We start from the raw sequence: 25008 nt of genomic DNA, 5'->3' as shown, positions 1-25008 counted from the left end.
TGGTGATTGGGGAAAGGGGGGAGGTGTGGCACGCACCACCTCTGTTCTTAAGTAGTGACCACTCCTGGGGCCCGCGCCTGAACTGGGGCACCCACTGTCCCTGCAGACCCCTGGAGCCACAACCGGCCCTCCCATGGGGAACAAAAAGAAAGGGGCCCAGCAGTGTGGGGGGCCTCTGATGAGGCTTCCGGCCCACCCGCAATTCTCCTATTTGAGGGCCCGGTGGAGTGGGGGCCTCCGATGAGGCTCCCTCCCCACCCATGTTCCTGCAATCCAGGAGAGGGGTCCTGGTGGAGCAGGGGGGAGCCTCCAATGAGGCCTCCTACCTGCCCACGACATGTCCACACCCAATGCAGTGCCCGAGCCTTTTCTCTCCCCAGGCTGCAGCAGTGTACCTGGACCAAAGAAGGGTCCACCGATACCCCAGGGGTTCTCCTTACTGTGCGCCTTGACCCGCTTTACTTGTGCTTAAGGCTCACTCTATAGCAAAGGGAAAGCGCACTCAAGGCCCTCTAGCAATCAAAGGGAGAGGTGCTAAGAGGAGTAAAGAGAGATGCTCCTTAAGCACTTTGCCACACAGGCAAAGCGCTCCCTGGTGCTTCAAAGAAAGTAGATGTAAGGGGCAAGGCCCACATCGCCCAACCCCTGGATACACAAGGGGAACATAGGGTGGCAGGACCCAGCAACATCCAGCAGAAGGGGGATGCAGTCAGTGGCAGTTTCTCCTAGTGACCCAGCAGGCCACAGGTCAGCACTGCATCAACAGTCCAAGGTGGTTCCTGGTGAGCCCCTCCAGCAGCATTCTATGTCCAGTTCCAAGTATGTTTATTGTGTACCTATGGGGAAAAAAATCACCTGTACTTATATTCATTTTGTGCAGTGTGAACAAAGAGGGGGAAAGGAGGTTCCAACCAGTTCCAACTGGTTCCAGGAGTGTCCTCTCTCTCCCCCAGCACAGGCTCCAGACAGCAGTTGGGAGTAAACGAGCCCTTTGTGTGAGGCCAGGGCACAGCCTTTCCATTGTGGTGTGCCCCGCCACCACTTCTCTCAGCACAGGAAGACCATTCAATATGTAGATGCACCTCTTGGACACCTCCACCCTCTCTGTGTACAGGCTTTCTGAAAAGTATGCACAAAGCCAAACTGTCACTCTGCCCAGATGTGGATTGGAGTCAAGCAGCAAAACGCAAGAGTCATAAGCACAGAGAAATGCTCACTTTCTAGAAGTGGCATTTGTATAATGGTAATAAAAAATCCTCCTACACCAGTTAGCAGCAGTTCAACTGTACCAAACATGCCTATGCTACCACTCATAGATCAGACAATACCACCCAGATATGAGGCAGGGCATTTCCAATGCAATCCTATGAGAAGGTAACTCTCACAGCAGTGAGAAACCAAATAGGCTGTTTGTCACTACCAGGACAAGCCACGCTACTTGGCCTATGTCCTGCCTTCTACACACATAGCACCCTGCCCGTAGGGCTAGCCAGGGCCTGTCTTAGGGGTGACTTACATGTAGTAAAAGGGGAGCTGTGGGCCTGGCAAGTAGATTTAGATGCCAGGGCCCTGTGGCAGTAAACTGCTCATGCAGGCCCTGTGCTAGCAGGCCTGAGACAGGTTTGAAAGACTACTTCTGTGGGTGGCGCAAGCAGTGCTGCAGGCCCACTACTAGCATTTAATTTAAAGGCCCTGGGTATAGGGATACCACCGTACAAAGGACTTACAGGTATATTAAATGTGCCAATCAGGTATAAGCCAATCATATCAAGTTTAAAAGGGAGGACACATGCACTTTAGCACTGATTAGCAGTGATAAAGTGACCAGAGTCATAATGTCAGCCAAAAAGGGTCAGGAAAATTAGGAGGCGAAGACAAAGTTTGGAGAATGACCATGTAGAAAGGGCCAGGTCCAACATGATCTAACTTTCAAAGGAGGTCCTTGAACTTTCTAGTATTCAAGGACTTAGTCTGAACGTCCTGAAATCACTGCACCCAAAAGCAAATTAGGAAGTTTTGCGTCCCTCTGGGATCTGAGCATTTAGCAAGTCTCTCTGTTGGCTGCTTTTATTACGCTTTATAGTTACCATCCATCGCACTACAGCTTTCATGTATTCAACCTCTCCAATCTACTGTGGTGCTCTGCAGTCCTCATGGCACTGACCCGGTGCTGCCAAGGTGCAGATCTGTCTCAAGTTCAAAAGTTGCCCTTTCAGACCAACCTAGGCAAGGGCCCGGGGCACATAGAAAGCAGCAACAACAACGCCAGCAGCACAAGCAGTGAGTGGTGCTGAAGTGCTGCACTGCAAGGACAAATTCAGGATGTGACAGGCACTATAACAACAGTGTGCTTGATTCCACAGAAGGAAGTGAGGTAATAATAGAGTTGCGAGGGAAGCAGCACCCAGGTCTGCGGACTTCTCATTTTTTTCCATCTCTTTTCCAGAGCCAGCCTTTGCTAAGACAGCACCACAGGCATGGGCGGAGAGAAATTTGGCGCCCTTGCTGATGGTAGTAAATTAAATGAAGCAGCATGAGGTCCCTTTTGTGGTCACTGGTCAACACCTGAATGAGTAGCGACTGACCCTGAACAGACACATCCCTGGACCTCCCTCAGCTCACCTAAATCCCCCATAACTTAGTTGCCTCTCATGGGTGATTCCATCAAGACATCTTTCATGGGAATATGGAATGAGTGAGGTAGAAGCAGAGTATCTGTTACACATTTGCACTCCGGGCACTACTTCAACTGTAGGAACTAAGAAGTCTGAAGCAGGACAGAAACCCAAATCGAAGCCAGCGAATCACCAATAAATTAGAGCTTGGAGATCATTTAGTATGTCCTTATATACTTTTCAAGTGGCAATTGTGTCTTTGTTAAATGATTTTTCTAGCTTATGGTTTAGTTCACCTTATAGTATATACCTTCACTGGTGTAAGTTTATACTCTGCACCAGTATCTCAATCTGTTCTGGTTCTCCTAAGTATTACAGATTATGGATACATTCAAAGGGGAGATGTGGTAAGAGGCACCTCTCAAATGGGTGGTGTCAGGTTTGGATCATTTTATTTTCCCCAATTGTTGCCCTTTTACTCTATTTGCTTGTGCTGCTTCTTTGGATTGCTTGGGCCAGACTTACATGATTTAGGTTCCAAATTTGTTGTTAGCATGGCACTGGAGCTGAATAAAACGACAACCTACTGGGTGTGGCCTTTTGCTTAATTTATTTAGTCTACAGGCCCCTTGCTCAGGTATGAGGGATGATGTCTTCCCAGGGGAACCTGGCAGGCAGAAATAGAGCTTAACATGCTGTGCTCTAACATAGCTTAAGTAGGAACTATCCCTACAAACCTTAGTGACAGTATGGTTGCGTTATCCTTGTGTTTTACTCTCCTTGTCACAATTTTAATCTTATTGTGCTTTACCGTCCTAGTTATTGCAATACATGCTTTATTATCTAAGATGCCATTACTTCAATAAAACCTTATTCAACTTTACTCTGCCTCTGATTGTCCTTGCATACGTGAGACTAATGTAACTGAGAGAAACGGATGAGATGTGAGTGACCACGATTCCCCTGAGGGGTAATGTATGTCATGTGCCCACTTGCCCCAATCATCCCTGCTCTTGGGAGGAGATGAGGCACTGCTAGTTAGCCAGAACAAACCCGGATTAGGCCAACAGGCATCACATGGTGCGATATCAAACTCATTCCCCGCAGTATAAGTGATTCTGCCACCCAAATCCAGTAGTCTCATTGGAGTAATGAGAACCTACACAACAGGTCCGTCCTTGATTTTGAACAGGAGCAGTTTGTATGTGAGTTCCTTCAGTGCTCAGTGACGTTGAGCTTGGCTTCATGGTCCCAGATCACCTTTGGGTCCATCAAAGCACAATCCTCACATGAAAGAGTCGTGGCCCGACCGTAAACACAAGAGGCACACCTCGTGGTGATCTGTCACACACGTTTATTTGCGACAGTCCCTTCAAGACTTAACCCCTGTATTTTTGGAAGGGGGCAAATTCTCTTGCACACTGGTAAAGAATTTAGAGAAAAAGCTTGTCAACTGATGAGAAAAAAGTAGAAATAAGCTTTGGATCCGCATACAAAGGTGCAGAAAGAAAGTAACTGACATCAGTGCACTTGGGTGCCACCTATATGAGGCCCTTGTCATCACTTTTGGGCACTGAGGAGTTGACAAGGAGCTGCACAATACTGTCTACTGGACTGTAGTGCCTATACTGGAAAAAAAAAAAAGTCTGGATGCAGTCTGGTGGCTGACGATATTCTAAAGATGAGGAATCTGATGATGTCTAAGCAGAAGACATGTAAGGGCTTAATTTCTATCTTAGCTAAAAGTGATCAGGACATAGTCTATTTACCTATTGGTGGTTACACTGCTTTATCACAGACCTCATAGTGCTCTCCTTTCTGGCATATGTTTCATCATATTACAGTGACTATTAATGTTTACCACTTCTTTTTTATTTACTGGTATTGGCTTCTTGTAATAGCTTCTGCTTTTCTGGTCTCTTTTGAGAATATACCTCTTATTACATTTATAGTTGTTAGAAATTGGGTCTCTAGTTGGCAGAGATATGCACCATGTCCAAGTAGGGACCACAATCCTATTCAGGGTAAGTCAGAACACAACCTAAATTATCCTGTGCTCACCCTCCCATAGTTTGGCACAGAGCAGGCAGACTTAACTTAGAAGGCAAGGTGTAAAGTAAATACCTCAGAGTAACACAGTGAAAACACCACAAAACGTCTCCACACCAGGTTAGAAAAATAGAGAGTATCTATCTGAGTAAACCAGGACAAAAATAACAAACATCCATCCGGTGGAAGTTGATATATGAATTTCTAAAGATTGAATGTCAAAACAGTGCTTAGAAATCACTAGTGGTCAAAAAGTTACTTGAGGTCATGAGGGACTGGTGCAAATCCAAAATCCAGGCCGACCACTATGGAGGGTAGGCCAGCTACACAACCCACGCAGGGTCCACTGAAAAAGTATCTTTGATGGAGCAAAGCACTGATGCTGAGGGTACGATGCTGTTTTATTTTCCACGCAGTCGGGTAACTGCATCATCATCAGGCTCCGCTGAAGTGAATGCAGTGTGTCGTTGTCAGGCCATACAGAGCATCATCGGTGAGCAGCGCAGGCTGTGAATCCGCTGTCATCGTGCAGCTGCTACATCGCCGTCAGAAAACTATGCAACAATTTTTCTCTTGCACTGGAGGCGGTGTGAGTTTTTGCCCAAAGTAGCTGTATATCCCACTTCTGAGGCCCAGAACTTGGAGGTGGCACCTCAGGCAAAGTTGAGACTCACAGAAGGCAGAGTCCAGCAGCACCAGGAGAGTTGCAGGCAGTCTCTGATACCCCTGAAACTGCAGGAGAACAGGGGGAAGCACGCACACCCTTTGAGATCACTCTGGTGGGAAGGCAGAGTCCTTCCAGCATGGTCAGAACAGTTAGCAGTAGGGCAACAAGCAGAAAAGCAGTCCTTCTAGAAAGGCAGTCCATCTGACAAGTTCCCGGTCCAGAAGTGTCTGATTTGAGGGGGTCAGAGACCCAGCACTTGTACCCAAAAGTGTCTTAGAAGTAGGGGAGACTTCAAAGAGTGGCTTTGAAGTGCACCAGTTCCTCTTAAGCCCAGTCCTGTATGTCAGGGAGTTATCAGTCCTTTGTGTGGGGGTCAAGGCACTACTCTTTGAAGTGTAAGTGTGAGCTCCTCCGCCCTTCCTGCCCAGGAAGATTTATCAGTATGGAGATGCAGTTGAGTGTTCTGTGTTTGTGACTGTCTGTATGGAATGCCAAAATGTAGCTGTCACCCAGCCCAGTACAGACGTGTACTGGAGACAGGCTCTAAGGCACACAGAGCAGTAAGAGCAGGAAAATGTCCTCTGTCTAAAAGTGGCATTTCTAAAATAGTAATGTTAAATCCAACTTTACCAGTAACGAGGATTTATAATTACCAATCCAAAGATATGAAACTTGACATAGCTATTCCTTTCTGATCAGGAATTACAGCTTATAAACATATTAAGGATATCCAAATGCTGGCCTATGAGTGGACTATGCCTCACAGTAGTGAAAAACAACTTTGGGATTTTTGCAAAATGAGGACATGTAAAACCTAAAAGAACATGCCTTGCCTTTTAAATACAGTTCACCCTGCCCTGTGGGTCGTATAGGGCCTACCTTAGGGGTAACTTTTTTTGTAAAAAAAAAAAAAAAAAGAAAAAGAGTTTTAAATACCAAGCCAGAATGCCAGTAAACTGCACACACAGGCCTAAAATGGCAGGCCTCAGACATGGTTAAGGGGCTACTTATGTGGGTGGCACAATCAATGCTGCAGACCCACTAGTAGCATTTAATTTACAGGCCCTGGGCACATGTAGTGCACTTTACTAGGGACTTATAAGTAAATCTAATTGCCAATTGAGTATGCACCAATATTGCCATGTTTTAAGGATTGAGCACAAGCACTGGTTAGCAGGGACAAAGTGCACAGAGTCCTACATCCACGAAAAACGAGGTCTGAAAAAGAGGAGGAAGGCAAAAAGCTTGGGGTGACCTTCAGAGAGGGCCATTTTTCAACAATGGGCTACTGGTTCCATATGTATTTCTACTATCCATTTTCATGCCTCTCCAAACCACTTCCTTATTGGTATGTTTTGCTTATTAAATGTCAGCAACCCTAGGTTTTGGGATTCCTGCTAGGTTGCTGCCTTTAAAGTTTTTCCTCGTTATCCTTGGTGTTGGGAATGCAAGTCTGTTGCAAGGTGGATGTAGGAATTCACCCGGGTTTCATCAGGACCTCGGACAGCACTTGCACCAGGGTAATTGGTTCAGTACACATTGACACTGGACCTCTGGACATTCTCCAGGGTGGGTTTGATGTGGGACACAATCAATTGGAAGCTTGGTTATTTTTGTTGTAGCACATACCATAGTCACTTCCAAGCCTCAGGCAGGGCAGAGCCAGGTGATATGTTTGATTTTAAATGTCTTGCTTTATAATTCTGTCTAAAAACTATCTCTTATTAAATCCCAAAACTCTATCTTTACTAGGAATTATCTTAATATATTCCACTAGTCATGTTTATTTATGACTTTGCCAGTTTGGCAGATTTATTTCTCTTACACCAGTTCTCTCTTAGGTTTTCTACTGTGTGGTGTCATGGTTATGTTTCCAGTTAATTTACCATGCCTGCTACTTTACTTGTATGTTTAGTGCCTTCACTGCTCCTTCATCTAAATGGGGTTATTCTCAATTATCTTTAAAGCATTGTTCTTTTCAGTAGATTAAACTCAAGGATGATTTTTCAATTACACTGTACTGCATTTTTCTCCATCTCTTACAACGTGACAGGTATCCTTGATTCATTAACACATGAAATCTGTTTCTAAATGGCTGGAATGCAGCCTAAATATCCAAGCACCTTTTATTCAGATGCTTCCATTTAATCAATGCCATAGTCCTCACTTGCAATTCTCTGTCTCACTTTGATTCAGTTGTAGAGACGCAAAAGAAGTAGATGATCAATTTTAACTGCTGGATCCTACATTCTTCAGGCATATCTGGACACAACTGACTGTGCTGCTACAGCGCAGTTCATCCAGTTTTCGCCTGTTACCTCAATAGTCAACATACCTTTTGCATTAGGTGTGCTTTCTGAGATGCTCCTTTCCTGGAGGTGAGGAACAAAGCAATGGCACTCACTGAGCACCAGGGCAGGAAAGGCAATTAAGATACAAATACGGAAGACTGATGTATTTAGATTTACAGTGTTTCTTTAAATATAAGAGACCAAATCAATATTCATCAAGTAATTTTGGAAATTTTTCCGCTCAGCAAATTGTATGTAAGGTCAAATATCACACGACTGAGAATGAGATTTCACCATGTGTCTGACTCGTTCATCTGTTTAGTACTTCTAGTAGTGCATCTAAAGCAAAAGCATGGTAAGATGAGCACCAACATTCAACATCTCATGGTAAAAAACAAATCACTGAATATAAATTAGGCAGCATTACATGCCAGCAAATAAATATTTTTACACTGGAACAGTTTACCCTGGTATTGTCAGAGATCAGGTTAGAGCTGATGTCGGCTGTACTGATTATACATAAAGACGATATAAGAAGAGCGTCTTCTGCGGTTCAGTGTATGACAACCCACCTGTCTGCTCAGCCAAGCAGTCTGTTTGTTTTTTTATTTCAGGAAGTTACTCATGTTTCCACTATTCATATTAGTCTATGTTTACTGCTTTCTTTCTAGTACTATAATTCTCCAGTGCTTAAATAGTTCTACTACTGGAGATTGCAGCTATCTAATCTCATACAGTAAAAATGGATGGCGGCTCTTAAATTATCAGGTTTAAACTCTTATCCTGAAACATATGTAGTTACATGTCTGGCATTCTACTACAACACTTTTATCAAAAGGACGTGCATCCAAAATGCAGTTTAGGCTTTTTTTAAGCTGCTCCTTGTAGACGTAGTTGGCAGTTCCTGCTGGGACACACAGTCTTTGCTTCCAGAAGGGACCATCTCATTTTTGGGTGTACAGCCAACTGAACTAAACAAAGTACTTTAAAAGTTTGAACTATGCTATTCTGAACCGTGTGGCAGCCGCTAGATTAGCTTTTATGTTGTATGGCCTAGAAATTTGTTTTTTTTTCCTATCAAATGACAAATATTTTGGACAGAGTTTGCACTAATTAACTGACTAAAGTATTTGCACCAATTTTCCAAAAACTAATCTGGGAAAGAGCATTAAACTATTCTGCTGATGGAGAGTATTAATAACGACATATAACACAGTTGCCAACAGCATATTGTAGGAAAGTTATTCACCAAAGGATTAAGCATAGCAGATAGCAAGAAAGCCAAATGCATTTTTACATACAATAACAGTATAATAATAATAACAATAATAATAAAAATGATAATAATAATAGGACAACACAGTACTGCACATAGTAACTTACTGGTGCGCAAAAGGAAAGACTGCTTTAGTCGGGGTGTGACCGGAGGTGGACCCTGTTGAGTCGTTTGCGTTGCCGGTGATGCAGAGAAACGCCTGTCGTTTCCGGTTACATTGATAACCTGGCTCTTTGGCCTCTGCGGCCTTAGTGGGCTGATCTAGAAAAAGAAAGACATTGTTTCTCTAATAAGAACATCGTTTCTTATTTATTTAGATCTTGTACCATATGTATTGATTTCAAGTTTCAGATAGTGGCTAATTAATAACACTCAGATGTTTTTAATCTGTCCAAAGTCTTTGTGAATTGCTGTATCTCTTGACAGACCTTACCAAAACAGGTATACTAGTGTATAACTACTTGTATAAAGTGAACTCAACATTTGGGTGGCCTGAAGCATTCCACCTTCAGTTGTGTCACACATCCAAAACACACTGACAGTACATAACATGTATGAGGAGTTTATTTCTGAGAATACTGAGCTGGTTGCAGTTCTCATAAAATTGATATACGTCAGCTACTAGACATTTATAATGAATGCACAGTCCAAGTGTTATCATTTTTAGCTGCTGGCCTCCAGCTGTTTTAAATGAATGGCTGTTACTAGTCTTTCACGGTTCTACAGGCTCCACAACTGGTTTAATTTTACAAAATAAACCAGATTGTTCAATACATACATGAACATGCAGAGTAATGCGGTGTCTGTTCAGATAGATTGCATGGATGCCACTATCATCCATGTCTAATGTAAGAACTTGGCAATCTGGTGGGGGTAGGGGAGAGGAGAGAAAAAGAATAAAAACACTAAGCTGATCCTGTATCGCTCAACTTACTTCAAGCCAAAGAGGAGAAGCTCTCCTGCAGAAAAAATAACTAACTTGCACTAGAGCAACTAAGCCTCTCGTTGCTGCAGCTCGATGAAGCTGAATTGTTTAACTCAGCAATAGGTGGCGTATGCAAGAAAATGCAGCAAAAGAAAATAAATAATGCCTTCACAAACAAACGTGCTAAAAAAATAATACAAACGTGATCTTAGATACTGCGCTTTTAAAACATCACTAATATTCAATTAAATCAAAAGCAGGCTATCACTAAACAGGGCCAAAATGAAGGAATGATTTAGAATAAATGTTTATTTTAAATGAAAATTGAACATCATGGACACTTGTGTAAGGAGACTCTGCCCTTGCAGTAACCCTATATTTCTCTGAGTTCGTGCTTCACTTTCAGATGGTACACCCTCAGAAACAGTGAGCAGGTTCGCCTCTTTCACACATACATACACGTTCCATCTCCCATAAACACATTACACCACCTGCATGCATACACTCACACACACCCCCTCTACACACACACGTGCACACCCCCATGCATGCACACAACACCCTCCCTCCTCCCTCCTCTAACGGAAGATCACCTTACCTGTTCCGGTGATCCTCCGGGAGGGAATGGGATCCATGGGGGCTGCTCTTCCGCCAGCCCCCCTCACCAGAAGACCACCAAGCCGACTACTGGGTCGTATTAGGGTGGGCGGTGTTCTGATGCCGTGGCAGTGACGGTGGAGCAGCCTCCACTTCACCATCGACCGCCAGTATGGCTGCTGGCGGCTCTCCGTCCAAAAAAGGGCAGAGGGTAGCCAGCAGTCATAATATGGTTGGCAGAAGACCGCCTTCACTGGCGGTCTTCGGCCCGGCAGAACCTCAGCAGTCTTGTGAAAAGACCGCCGAGGCTGAAATGAGGGCCTCAGTCTGCGGATCAGTGTAAGATTACAAAATTACAAATCAAATCTGTTTGTCAGTTTTATCATTCTTGTATTTGAATACACTAAATGTGTATGGGTGAAGCATCATGTGAGACAGTGGATGTTTATGTATCAATGACTTGTCCACCCACAGCACTAAGGTCCATGATAAGGAAGAGGCAACACACTGATTACTTAGTAGTTATCTTAATTACAGAGACTTACAAATACACGATACAGTGCTACTTATAAACCACCCTTCCTGTGGTCCTTTTTTGGATTTAATATGCTGATTTACTGCTTATGAGTCAAAACAACAAAGGCTTTGCTGGGTGGGCGAACGCACTTTGGCTGCTGGTTGAGAAGGGGGAGAGAGGATTTCAATAGAAAAGTATATATGGGTTTATAATAGCCACATGCATTGCTAATATTTATAAGTAGAAGGGTACATGGTGATATTACCTGGAATTTCGCGCTAACATTCAAAGACTGGTGCTCCTTTTAGATGCACACAGCAATCACTGGGTGCTTGCATACTACATTGCAACTCAGTAAACTCACATTTTACTGCTGGACAAACTTAATTGATGGAGCTAATGAAGGAGATATATGAGACTGCCCATCGTGGGCTTGGAGGAAAATATTTCTTTTGAAGTCAGTGAGGCAAAATAATTCTCTGCAGCAATCAGATGTCAGTCACGTTTTACCCTGTTGTATTATTCGCTTTAAAAAGCACATCAGCAGTAAGCTTGACTGCCAATTTACAGACTAGCCCTTCTATGGTTCATTGTCATCCATAATGAATCTAAATCCTTGGCGAGTTAGTATTAGTTCAGAAGAACAGAAAAAGAAAATGGTTTACGTTTCCTCGTAATTGCTTCTGGGGATGTGTACATGTTTTTTCGTGATTTACTCCTATTAAACATATTAATCCAAATCCCTATTGCAGATCTTCAATTAAGGAAGCAGCTCACGGAGATTCCTTGCCTTCCAATATTTATCAAAGCACAACTAGACCCAAAATTAAATTAGACCAATCTGACATGCACGGGGTGCGTTTTACTTTTCCAGTCATGCGCCCACATTGCACCATAAAACGTTTTGAAAGCGAGTTTTTTGTCCACTGTGTTAAGCCAGAAAACTGCACAATTACATTTCAGGACAAAAACAAGAAATAGCAATTATAAAAGGGTCTATTGTTGAAATCACCGTCTCTGAGAGGATCACTGCCTCGGGCTGCTGCAGAACAACATCCGCCGTTTTTAATTCCTTGTCGAATATTTCCTGGTGCTTGCTATTTCGCTTTTCCTTCTTTCTCTCCTTCCTTTCCTTCTCTGGTTCATCCCTGTCCAGCTTGTCTTGAGATCTGAAGTACGTCTTTTTTGGAAGAAGGGGTTCAAGAACAAACCTGCAGAAAGTTGAATACCAGTTAGCAAAACAAATCGGAGCATAAACACTCTGTGTTTCTAGATACATGGAACTTTTATCAAAAGGTTCTTACATAAGTGGAGGAGAGCGTAGAAAATGCAAAAAAATCACTTTCTTTACTCACCTTTCTCTGTTCCCACTCCCAACTATTCAACGTTTGCCAGATCGAGAAATAAATAGTTCTTTGTTCCACACAGAGCACTTTCCGGCTGTCTGACCTCCTAGCCTACCTCTGTCTGCCTACAAGGGTGGAGCCGTCCAATAACGTGCCTAGGTTCTGTTCCTCAGTCAAGAGTTGTGATCCCCCGGAGCCTGAATGCCCATGAGGCTTCACCTAGATGCAGGAATGTGTTACTCAGGGTGGGCTGATATAGAGTGGCCACGGCTGCAAATTTAGACGTAATAATGTGAGGCGCCAATAGGGTCAGTGACGTTGTGCTTTCTGTGACCTGACTGGGCATGTGGTCTGTGTGAAGATGGCAGGCACAGAAGTGTGCGCACTGAGAAGTGGTGAGGCAATTCCTCTTGTGCCGCTTCACTCCAATGACAAAGCTGTGTAGATGATGTTGCCTTAGCATGAAAGCTCTAAAGTCTTCAAGATGATGACATACTTATTGTGGACTTTACAAGGTTAGATGCATAGAGGTGTTATTGTTGGCATTGTCATTGACCAGCAATGGCCAGTACGGACATGAGGGAGCAAAGAAAGCATGAAAGGATACCTACCAGGGGAAGACTCCCATAGAGAGGTTAGTCTCCCTCTTTCTTCGCATACAATGATTCTTGGAGCTGTGAGATGCCATGCTTCAGTAGAGTAGAAGATATCACCCATGGGGCCACTGAAAAATTCTAACATGGTGAAACAAATTGTAGGAAACGATTCAGCAGCTTTAGCATCTGATAGAAGGATAATGTCAGATCCCACAGAGAGAGCGCCCCTTGTTCTCTTGTTAATAAAGAGGGAGATTATAAAATAAGGAATGGCACTAAATAACATTGCATCTCCATATTAGCAAGCATGGGATTTGAACTAAATAAGTGGCCATTTTGGTTTTTCATCAAATTCTTCTGCTATCAATGAACAAGATGACTAATTTAGTAAATGCAAGCAAACTATTACTGCTGGCTCAGACTAACTACTAAATCAGGAGAAAACTTTCACTAAAAAGAAAATGTTGCTTATATGGCAGTTGCACAAACACGAGAAATCTTGATATTGTTTGTCAGCTCCTTCAGAGAGTCCTGGTTCTCCACGTTGAAAGACACTCAAGATACTTTGAGAGGAAACCTGTGAAACTATTCAAGTTTGGTTTTGATGAGATCATAGTTTGCGAGGCCCTTGTAGATTGAGGTGCACCTTGGCATACATTCATCATGTGGTCAGGTGGACATGTGCTGGGCCTCAAACCTGTAAAGTTTCAGGAGAACTAGTTCTTGATTTCTAGTGGAAATGATTCTTTGAAGTTAGAATTAAAGAAAACTTCTATAGTACATGTTTTCATCCAACAGATTTCGAACAGCCTCGAGGATTGTGGGTGAAATATGGGTTTTGAATCTAAGGCAGGGGTCTGCATGGAAACCCGGAAACTAAGAGGATTTGAACGATTTGAGTTTGAAAATAGACAGAGGTGGATTTGCTGCATATTGTCCAAGTCAATCCATGGAAGGAGAAGTGTTCAGCCTCTCTTTACCTGACGTATAAAGTGTTGCCTTCGCATCTACACCTAATATTCATAACATATTACCAAATTCAGGTTAAGATCTCATTACTCATTAGGAATTTCAGATTATGGTGTCTATAGAGGACCTGTTAGTTCCTTGGTTATTTATTTTTGGGAGATTTGACATCTTTACTGGTCTGCAAGTATCATGCACCCTGTACTAGTCTACATTCATTATGCTGAAAGATTGACAAGGAAAAGTGTAGCCTTTTGTATGCTCTCAAAACAAGGACTGTGAAAAGCAAGAGGTATAATGGGTTACAATCCTTGTTACAATAGCTACAAAACTCTCCCACCTTTCAAATTTAGTAACAATAGGAGGTGCTGTGGGAAAGGTATTGGGTAAACAACCATGAAAGTATTTTACAGGCCCTCGAACCGTATATACCCTGATAGTAGAAAGAACATTACAGATGGAAAGATAGATGAGGACATCAAAAGTTTTAAACTGATGGTTTTTGGTGTAGCAAACTATATTCAGGTCAGGTCTACCTCCAAAGTAATTACCACTAGCAGGAAAAGTAGTCATTTGTGATTAATTAAGGTGGTAAGTAATCATGACATTAAACCCAAAATGCCAGGGCAGTTCTCTTTGTCAAGTTTTTGTTTAAACCAAACTAGCTTTAGACACTATATCAGATTCTATATTGATCTCGTGGCTAAGTGAAACGGGTGAAAGATATACCTTAGACTGCATTATCTCCTTTTTGAAATGCCACAGTCAGGCACATATGTAACCTTCCTATACTTTTAAATTAGCCTTAGCCGAGTGCAGTACTCCTTCTGTAGGATTTATTGCAGAGTCCAACCATTTAAAAAATGTGTTTCCACTTTTGTTCCTTAATTAGATCTTATGGGTTGGACCTCATGACCTACTCAAATGACACTGAACTGATAATAAATATGAGTAGCGACCCCACTATGGTGAGCCTAAATTTCAACCAGTGCACATAATAAGTAGCATTTTGAATGAACAAGAACTGTGAAGTTTAATAAAGACAAGCCAGGATTGTTCATACTAAAAGATTCCTTCTTTTGTGAACTCAGGACAAGTGGACTTTACGGCTAGGAGAATATCCAGAACCAGTAAACTCAATGAGGAATCTTTGATTCATGTTTGACAGTAAGTTAGATTGTGCCACACAGATTGCAAAACTGTTATCTTGATTTTTACATCCTGCCCAGAGATCAGAAATTTACAGTGATATGAGTAGTTGTAGACTCTCACCTTGACTACTGTAATGACCTACCTGTGGCACTTCCTAAGTACACCTTGTAAAGGGTTCAGGTCATCCCCATCATGGCTGTAAGCGTGATGTCAAATATACCTTGGCGAATTATAGCCTCACATCACCTTGCAGAATTTCACTGGCTTCACTGAAAGCAAGTCTCATCCAAAGTACTCTTAGTCTGCAACAAAGTTATCTACATAATAACTCCTCTCTATATTAAGGGTTAAGGCACAGATTATGTTGCTATGCACAACTCGCGCTCAGTTGCAGCTTGCTTTTTGAATACAGCAACAATTGCTAATTAGAGATCAGGACCTGTATTGGTGACAGGGTGTACTGTTTTAAGTCACTCCGTGTTGCACAGGTCAGGCTATACCCTTTCTGCACTTTGAATGGGAAAGGGAGTTCTTCTTAAAGGCAGGTGCAGTGAGTGACTGGAGGTGGGGGGGTCTGTGTGGTTCCATTGGACCTCCTTTCACCTCTCCAGCAGGCTGCCATCAGATGCAACACTTATAGTACGCCGTCTTTTTGTTTCATCCTTAGGACATGTTTACTCTGTGCCCAGGTCCATATTACAGCACAGGCGTGGATTCAAAGTAATTCCCTAATTTGCATTGAGCCACACCCCCATGCAAATAAGGGAGAGCCCTCTGAAGATAGCGTTCATGTACATCGGCACTATCAGTATTACACAAGGGGCCACACAAGCATCTAAGCCCTCTTCTTCAATACCATAGTGCCCCAGGAGTGCCAAAAGCGGGCGAACATGTCCAGTGCGTCCCTGGAACACTATCTGTGATACAGCATCTGGTGCACAATTTTTTTTAATGCTTCCTTGATGTGAAATTCCCTCCCTCCTCATCTGCAACTCATCGGCGATCATTTCACTTTCAGAAAGATGCTTAAAACCTATCTGTTTACTGTTAAAATGCAATCAAATTCATATTGGGTATGCAGTCTAAGCGCCAGGATGCCTCTTTTACATTTGGTAGATGCACGCTCTATAAAATATTTAACATAACTTTAAATTGCCCTGGTTAAGGAATGGATTTTGTTTAAATTGAGCAAGTCACTTCCTGCACCCCATAAATACATTGATTTGTAAAGAATATATCCGGTCTCATTACGAGTTTGGCAGCTGGTTTAAGCCATCCGCTGAAACTCCGAAAAAGAGCTTGCTGCCAATGTGGCAACCTCCCTACTGGGCCTATTACGAGTTTCCCGCTAGGTTGGCGGGCGGAAACCCGAGTTTCTCCCCACCAGCCTAGCAGGGAACACCATAGAGCACTGTCTCCTGCTCGTAATCGAGTGGGCGGCAATTCTGTAGAGTGCACGGTGCACCAGACAGTGAATATTGTGACGGTGCGGGCCAGGGGGGCTCCTGCGCTGCCCATGCCAAGTGCATGGGCAGTGCAGCCTCCCCCTCCCCCCGGGCCTCCTGCACCTGTTCTCTGCCAGCCTTTTCATGGCAGTGCTACAGTCATGAAATCGCTGGCAGAGAACAACGTCATAATCCCCAGGGCAGTGCTGCCATGGCAGATTAGGACTACCATGACCGTCAGGATGACTAATCCTGGTGGTGCTCATGGTCCGACCACCGCATGACAGTCGTGGTCGTAATATGACGCTCGGACCACCACATTGGCGGTGGTTCTTAATGTCCTCCATAGTCTCTAACATATAGCAAATATTTTAATGCCATTTAGTTTATTAATTGGCCAAAAGGTAAGTGATAAGTACACTTTATTTCTAGAAGTTATTTCTAGACTGAAAAGTGACATGTTTCAATTAGTTTTTTTTTGGCAGATTCCGGCCCTATGTGGCCAAACAAGCCAAAGCAAGAGAAGGCACATGTGTGAATGATCAGTTTGCAGGAACAGAGTAGTGTAGTAAATAGTCTGAGGACAGCGCATAATAGACCTAAGTAATATGAAGCCACCAAGTCAACACATGAACACAAGCTAGAGAAACTGGATTTGAAGGTAGCGATGATTAAGAGAGTTAGGGCCTGATTTACATCTTAGCGGTAATCGTTCAGCTGCTGGTTTTCCATCTGAAAATTAATTTGTTGCATTGGTGGTCTGCCCCCTGGTTTATATGATGGCGAGACCGTAGGCGAAGGAGTGCCCAAGTCCTGCCAGCTCTGCCAAGAACCTTCAGCTGCCTCAATGGCGGACTTGAGAATTTGGGCTGATGGCGTGATTCCAGCCACCTTTACCACCAAGCAGATTTTGATGTGCCTTATCGCCAAGCCAACTGTGAAGGTCCGACCTCCACACTTGAGTTGGCGGACTGGGGGTAAATAAGGTAAAAACCTACCTTTCTTCATCATCCCCCTTCAGTTTTTGAATGGACACAACTGGAAAACCCCCCTTGTCGCTGCTGTTACTGGATCACAGAGAAAAAACAACCTCTTTCCCTATCACTGGACTGACAGAAACGTAACCCACATTGGCTGTGTACCTTGTGTGGTCACCGCATATGGGCATGGGACCACTGCAGTCCTATACATGTCACAGCAATTTTTTGAATTACTGTGACATGTATATGTCGGAAAAATATTTCTGTGGGACAAGGATGGGGACACATTGTACATGACACACATGCACAGTTGTCATTGTGGTGTCACTATTCACTGCCAAATTAATGCTGGTACCATAGTGAACTTACATTCACACCCGTCGACTATGCCTTTGTGTGCAGATTGCAAGGGTACCTGTACCCGTTGATGTTGTGTTACCAGTTGTGAAAGTGAGTCAGTACGTGTATGTGTATGTGCAGTGCTACTGGCTGGTTTAGGCAGAGGGAGCTGGAGTGGGTGATGTGTTTGTGTCTGTATATGTGCCACTTGCATGTAGGTTCGATGTTGTTGTATATGTTGTGTTTCTGTGTGTAACATCAGGTAAGTGTTGTGTGGTTGTCATTGTCGTAATGTGTTTTTGTGGAGTTGTGTTGATTGTTGTGGTTGTGTTATGTGTGAGTGCAGTGTTAATGTGTGTGTCTTGTGTTATGGATGTATGGAAATATGTGTTTCTGGCATATTTGTGTTGTGGTGTTATGGCAATGGATATAATGTATATGTAATGTGATGTGTAGTGCAGGGGAGCACATATGGCTAAGGTACAGTGTATGTGTGTGTGTGTTTGTGACTTGCCATTCTTCCATGGCCAGTGCCATGGTCCGATGTCCATTGGGTCCAGCCACGTTCTCCCTCCATTAGCAATCCACCATCAGAAAACCACCGGCAGGACTGTAACATCTAAATAGGGTCAGCGGAAAACCACCAGTCTGATGGCTAGGAATAGCACTCCTCTGTGGCAGTCGTTGGCACCGACGGAATAGATCTAAACACAGCAAGAGAACACCGTCGACTTGACAGTCTTTTTGGGTCTGCTGTAGCCGCAAGATTTAAATCAGGCCCTTAAATTCTTATACATCAACAACAAGAAGATGTTGGATCAACATACTTTGATTGTGGGCAAATCAGTTAATCTCCCCTACCTAAAAAATGAATGTGACCTTGTATAATGTAATTGGTGTTCTTGTAAAGCACTCCAAACCTTTTCAGCAATGGATGTGCCATATAAACCTGCAAAAAAATTAATTATGTGCTCTAAACAAGTCACATACTCATACTAATTAGAGTAAATGATGTTAATAGTGTTAGTACATTATTTCAAGTATTCCCCATATATACTTAATTGCTGGGTGAGGGGAAGCAATAATATTTGTCTCCTACTCTCAAACTAAAATGCCTCCCATTGTATCTATTTATCTATCTATCTATCTATCTATCTATCTATCTATCTATCTATCTGTCTATCTATCTGTCTATCTACATTTATATAAACACACACACACACAAGCAGCCCTCACTGTGTAGCTGTGGTTCAGACACTTATTCCATTAAAAGCATTTTTTTTTTATTTGCTTATAAACTTTGACCCCATGAATAGATTTGCATAAAACGTGCCAATTTACCAACTCAGTCAGATAGGTTTTGGCATACTAAGTTTCATTAGAATCTATCCATTGGAAAAATTGTTAAGGGGTAATGAAAACGTGTATCATTTCACATTTTAGCTCTTAGGAAATTTTGCCAAAAGACAGTAAAAAATGCTGAATGGATATACACCAAAGTTGGCATGAAAGTAGAACTTCACTCATACAGAATACTTTATTGATTTGGTGTAAATACATTCAATAGTTTAGATTTTGACATTTTAATGTGTAAACATTGTGAGGACATCAATTAATGGGTCACCATTTTTGTAAATGTTGTCAGCCATTTGTTAATTTGCTTATAGCACCGTTTGATGTTTATGCGTGAAATTTGGCAGACAGTATGCTCAGAAAGCGAACTGTATTTTTTCATTTTGCATAGCCATAAAGCGGTGGGTCAAAAAAAGGGAGGGCCAAAATAGTTAATTTGCTAATAGGTATGATACTGTGTGATCAATCTTCACAAAATTTGGCAGAAGCTTGGAAGAATTAGTATTCCATTGGTTTGTCAAATTTTTGTGTCAATCCATAAAGGTCTGGGCATTTTTAAAGAGGGGGATCAATAAAAATTTAATTTGATTACAACTTCGGCCGTTTGATCAATCTGAGTCATGAGTGGCAAATAGTTAGCAAGTGATACCCAGTGGAGGTTTATTAGATTTTGTGAAGATCCAATGGAGGGCAAAATTAATGGAGGGAGACAAAAAATTATTCTAATTTATTAATACTGGCAAAAAATGATTGTTTGCTAATAGCATTAGCACCGTGTGATGAAACTGCACAAACTTTGACAGAAGCTTAGAAGATTTGCTTTTTGACTGGTTTTGTGTAGGGGCAAGTGTAACGCATAATTCTCTCTAGTATAATTACTCGTAATTAAAGCAAAATTAATCAAAATTATGTGTAATAGTGCGAGAAGCGTAACCCAGCTTTTCCTAAAGCAAAATGCACTCTTGCATCCAAAATGGTCTCTAAGATGCATTTTGCGGTAAGAAAATTGCACTCGATGCTACAGAACATAAACAGTAGTAACCAGCAACTGCACTCTCTCTCTTAGTTTGTGGTTCCTGTGCTCCTGCGGTAGGATTCTGCCTCAAACCGCTTTTAATTACTGAAGCTGGCATAATTGCAGTAAATGCGGTAATTTTGCACCACTTGAGTAATGCATAACTACTGAAATTTTTCCAATTACCTCAACATAATTAACATTTATCCCAGGCCTAGTTTTGTGCCACTCCACCACGGGCAGAGTTAAAAGGGACAGGGCATTTGTTCATAATTTTTCAATTGCTTTATAACTTTGGCACTGATTGATGAATCTGTGTCATGTGGCACACACAGTGAGCAACTTACAGTGCAGGTGTCTCAGGTTTTGTATAGGGGAACAAGTAAAAGAGGGGGTCACAGCAGCTTTGATATATCATAAATTTGGATCAGCACGAAAGCTGGCAGCAAATTCAGTTTTAGCTTGCTTTTGGCGTCCTCATTTTCGTGCAAACCCATCAACAGATGGGAGATTTCAAGGGAGGGGGTAAAAGAAATGTTCATCTGTTAACAAATGTGGCACTGTTTGAGCCCAAAAAAACTTGACAGATATTTAACAGGTTTAGTCTGTCATTGGTTTTGACAAGTGTAGAGCCGATCCACCGAGGGAGAAAGATGAATGAGATGGCAATTAGAGTTTTTTCACTAATAGCTTTGACACTATTCAATTAATCTGCAAGAATTTTTCAGCTAGCAAATTAAGTCCAGTGCAAGGCTAAGCAAGCCCTGCAACCCCAAATGCACACAGCCAAAGGTTGTTGGGCACAGGACCTGGTAAAGGCTGTGCTGACTGCAGAATGGGTTAATTGCAGGCTATGTGCAGAGAGGCCTGGACAACCACTGAGGGTTGGGCATAGGATCTAATCTAGCCCTGCAGTCAGCCATGGTAGCACACAGACAAAGGCTGTGCAATGTGGGTTGGGAGGCCGTAGTACTTTGGAAGCAGGGTCTGGTCACTGGCCTCCCTGGGCACTGCCAGAGGCTGTGCACGAGGGGAATTGAAAATTAAATGAATCATAAAAAAACACCTTCACTGAAAATGCACAGTTAAAAAGCATGTTATTGTTCAGGCTCAGACTCATCAAACCACTGAAACTCTGCAGTTGTGGTTAGCAACGCACATAACTTGAACCAGGAGCATTGTTCAAACACCAATTTGGCAAAGGTACAGAAACAAAAAAAGAGTGATGAAGAGAACAACATGGCTCTGTGGTGAGTGGCATGAGTCATGGCTTGTGTTTGTCGATTTGCTATATAACTGATGAATTTCAGTGGATTGGCGAGTTTGAATCAGAATTTCACAGTAGTGGTTATCACTGTGTAGATATAGTTACGCGAGAGTTTCCATAGGAGCAGAACTTTATTTCACTAATAACTTTGATTCCTTGTGGCACATCTTAATAAAACCTTCCCCCTCAGCTCCTTTTTGAAAAGTCTTGCATCGATCCATCAAGCTAGGGCCAAGAAGAAATCATAGAGGTGTGTTGGAGTCCAAAAATGATTTTCTTTGTTAATGTCCTATAGGCAATTTCTGTCACAGCTGCAGACAAAAATGACTGAACTGAATTACACCTAATTTGGCACAAAGTTAGAAATTTACTCAAATTGCCCTTTATGATCTGGGTAATCTTCCCAGTCATTTTTGAGAAACAAACATTTGAAGAGGGGCTGGAGTTGGGAATTGCAGGGTTAAAAAGTTCGCTATATCTGGACTGTTGATGTCCATATGTTCTCTGACTGACCACTTTAAACAGGACAAGTCAATCTTGATTGACTGGCAACAATCTGAACAATATGTTGTCACAGCCATTAGGGGATTTAAGAACATGTCCCTGTGCTGTAAAAATGAATAAAAAAGGAGGTGTGAGTAGAGAGATAAAACAAATATATTTTATCATTGATAAAATGTCAGTCTAGTGACTAGGTGGTCCCTATGATAAGAACCAGTATGGAGAGGTTGGAGACATATATCCCCTACAAGACCTTTGAAGAATCCAGAGTTTTTTAGTCTTATTTTCTGCAGATAATACTCATTCTGTTTTATTAGGAAGAGAAGAAATGGACAACAGAAAACATATTAATCTTGGAGTATATGACAAATGCTGTCACAAGTAATAATGTATAGAATAGGAAACAGGGAAACTATGTCCCAACATTGCTAACATTGAATCATTGCTATCAATATATTGGAGCTATGTGCTTTATCTGGTATAGAGGATACAAGACAAGCACACATGTTTTGGATATTCTGCAGAGGAGCATAAATTTATTTAGGCAGACTGACACAGGGAGCAGTGGTTGCTAAAACAGGAAGAAAAAATGACTGAAGCATAAGTTTCACAGAAAAAGAAAGGAAGAAGTAATTGTATTTTACAAATATTGTACATGAAAAAATGTCCGTTTTCAGAGATGGAGGGAAAGCTGAGTGAAGAATCAACCTCAAATTTAAGAGTGAGAGCTGAAATGGAGAAATACAGCTGAAATGGTGGACTGATGAAGTGGAATATGTGATATAGCAGGAAAAAAGGATTCATTTTTTGGAATTATGTTTGAGAAAGTAAGTGACACCAAGACCTCAACAGTACAGTGACAGGAGTGACCTGAGAATGAGGTTCAGGAGTGGAGGAAAAGGAAAGAACGATTCTGGAATCAACCACATAAAAGTGTTGTTTGTGTCCAAAAGAGGCTGTAAAGGAATGTCATGGATTAGTATTGAGAGAACATGTTAAGGGTCTAAAATAGAGGCCTTTTCAACTTCTTATAGTTTTGTTTGTCAAACTGTTGAAATAAAACTTACCCATCAGATCCAGGTCTAGAAGGTGCACCCTCGGATGATACAGAGGTTACTGATGCAACGGACAAAGGCCTTGAGGATGATGGCATTGTGAAAGACCTGACTATAGATTGTGGTCGACTCCCTCGTCTATCATCAGCAAAGGAGGCCTACAGCAAACAGAATTCATTCACATTTTAATCAAAATGTTATACCTAAATATGTGTCAAAGTGCTACATTGTTCATCATGATTTCCAGTACAGGAACACATGATTATTATCAACTGTTTCATTAAAGTACAAGTTACTTACCTTGGGTAACAATATATCTGGTAGAGACATATTCTAGTTTTCTAGTTGCAGATTCCTTACCTTAGAATTTTCCCCCAGGTGTCAGACTGGATACAGAGATTTTTCTTCAAGTAATACCCTTGCACGTCGGTAGGTGGTGGTAGTCAACCCTGCGGGCATCATTGGCATCGTAGTCGCCGTGATGACATCGGGAGTAGTACATAGATGCTGCCTCAGTGCAGTGACATCAGTTTCTTTTCACAACTCTACATGCCAAAGCGCAGACCCACGAATAACACTGAAATTGGTGAGCCCGAGTTAAGGCCCTGAATGGGCACAGTGACTAGGAGTCAGTTTAAAAACGGGGAGGATGGGTGGGCGGTAAGGAATCTGCAACTAGAATACATCTCTACCCATATCGTTACCGTAGGTAAGTAGCTTGTACATCTGATAGAGACTTCTAGTTGCAGATTCCTTACGTTAGAATAGACACCCAAGCAATGCCATACTCGGAGGTGGGCTGCGAACAAAGATCATACTAGAAAGTCCTGCAGCAGGGCTGAACAACCGATGTAGCCATCCGTACGGACCTGACTGTCCAGGCAGTAATGTTTAGTAAACGTGTGCAAGGATGCCCATGTAGCTGCCTGGCAGATATCCAGGACAGGAACTCTGCATGCTGACGCTGTGGAAGCAGCAGTTGCCCTGGTGGAATGAGCGCGCCAGCCCTCAGGGGGTTGCTTCTTAGCCAAACCGTAGCAGATTTTGATGCAAAGAAGTACCCATTGTGAGATGATATGTTTTTGCGCCGCCATCCCCTTCTTCACACCTACATATCCAAGAAAGAGTTCATCGTCCACCTGGAAATCTTTAGTATGATTGAGATAGAATGCCAATGCTCTGTTTGGATCCAGGCGGTGGAGTCTCTCCTCCTCAGGAGAAGGATGTGGAGGTGTGTTAAAAGTAGGCAAAGTGATGGACTGGCCTATATGAAAAGGAAGGAAGCCTTAATGTGTAACACCACTTTGACAGTGTGCACAGACAAAAATGGGGGCTTAGAGGATAGAGCCTGAAGCTCACTCACTCTGCGAGCAGAAGTGATGACAACAAAAAAAGCAGTTTTGAAAGTAAGGAGCCGTAAGGGACAATTGTGCATCAGCTAAAAGGGAGTACACATTAAGTAAGTAAGTACAAGATTGAGTTCCCCCTGAGTCATCATAAACAGAGTGGGAGGAAACAAATGGGTGAGGTCCTTAAGGAATCGACTAACAATAGGAGACTTGGAGTGAAGGCTGATCAGGCAACCTAAGAAAGGCTGAAATAGCTGATAAATAACCTTTAAAAGTGCCCAAAGCAGAGCCTTGCTGGGCTAAAGAGAGAATGAACAAAAGAACCTCAGAAAGAGGAGCAAAGAGGGGATCAACAGATTTGTTGGTACACCATGACACAAATGTATGCCAACAACAGGCGTATACTGTTTTGGTGGAGGGAAGCCTGGCTGGCAATATTATATCACAGACTTCGGGGGGGAAGGTCAAAAGCCATCAACTGCCGATGCTCAATCTCCATGCATGAAGGTGGAGATTGGACCGGTTCAGGTGGAGAACCGTCCCCTGCTGCTGCAACAGGAGATCCTCCCAAAGGGGCAGTCTGAGTGAAGGATCAGTGGCCATGAGCTCTGGATACCTTAGTCTCCGTGCCGAGTCAGGAGCCACCAAGATTACTTGTGCCCGGTAGTTCTTGATCTTCTTGAGAACTATAGACAGAAGTGGTATAG

The 25008-nt window shown here is 42.7% G+C and overlaps 1 protein-coding gene across 1 annotated transcript in view; it reads right to left on the bottom strand.

Annotated features, from left to right (window-relative positions):
• DOCK1 (dedicator of cytokinesis 1) overlaps positions 1–25008 on the bottom strand; it is a 1072828-nt gene that overhangs the window by 41117 nt on the left and 1006703 nt on the right. Inside the window, exons 48-50 of the mRNA XM_069239713.1 lie at positions 22965–23110; positions 11950–12148; positions 9006–9159 (exon numbers count right to left, since the gene is read on the bottom strand). Coding sequence (XP_069095814.1) covers positions 9006–9159; positions 11950–12148; positions 22965–23110 — 499 coding nt within the window. The remainder of the gene's footprint in view (positions 1–9005; positions 9160–11949; positions 12149–22964; positions 23111–25008) is intronic.

Source organism: Pleurodeles waltl, chromosome 6 (genome assembly GCF_031143425.1).
Source record: "Pleurodeles waltl isolate 20211129_DDA chromosome 6, aPleWal1.hap1.20221129, whole genome shotgun sequence".
Classification (NCBI taxonomy): Eukaryota; Metazoa; Chordata; class Amphibia; order Caudata; family Salamandridae; genus Pleurodeles; species Pleurodeles waltl.
This window is presented reverse-complemented; position numbering and strand designations above follow the sequence as displayed.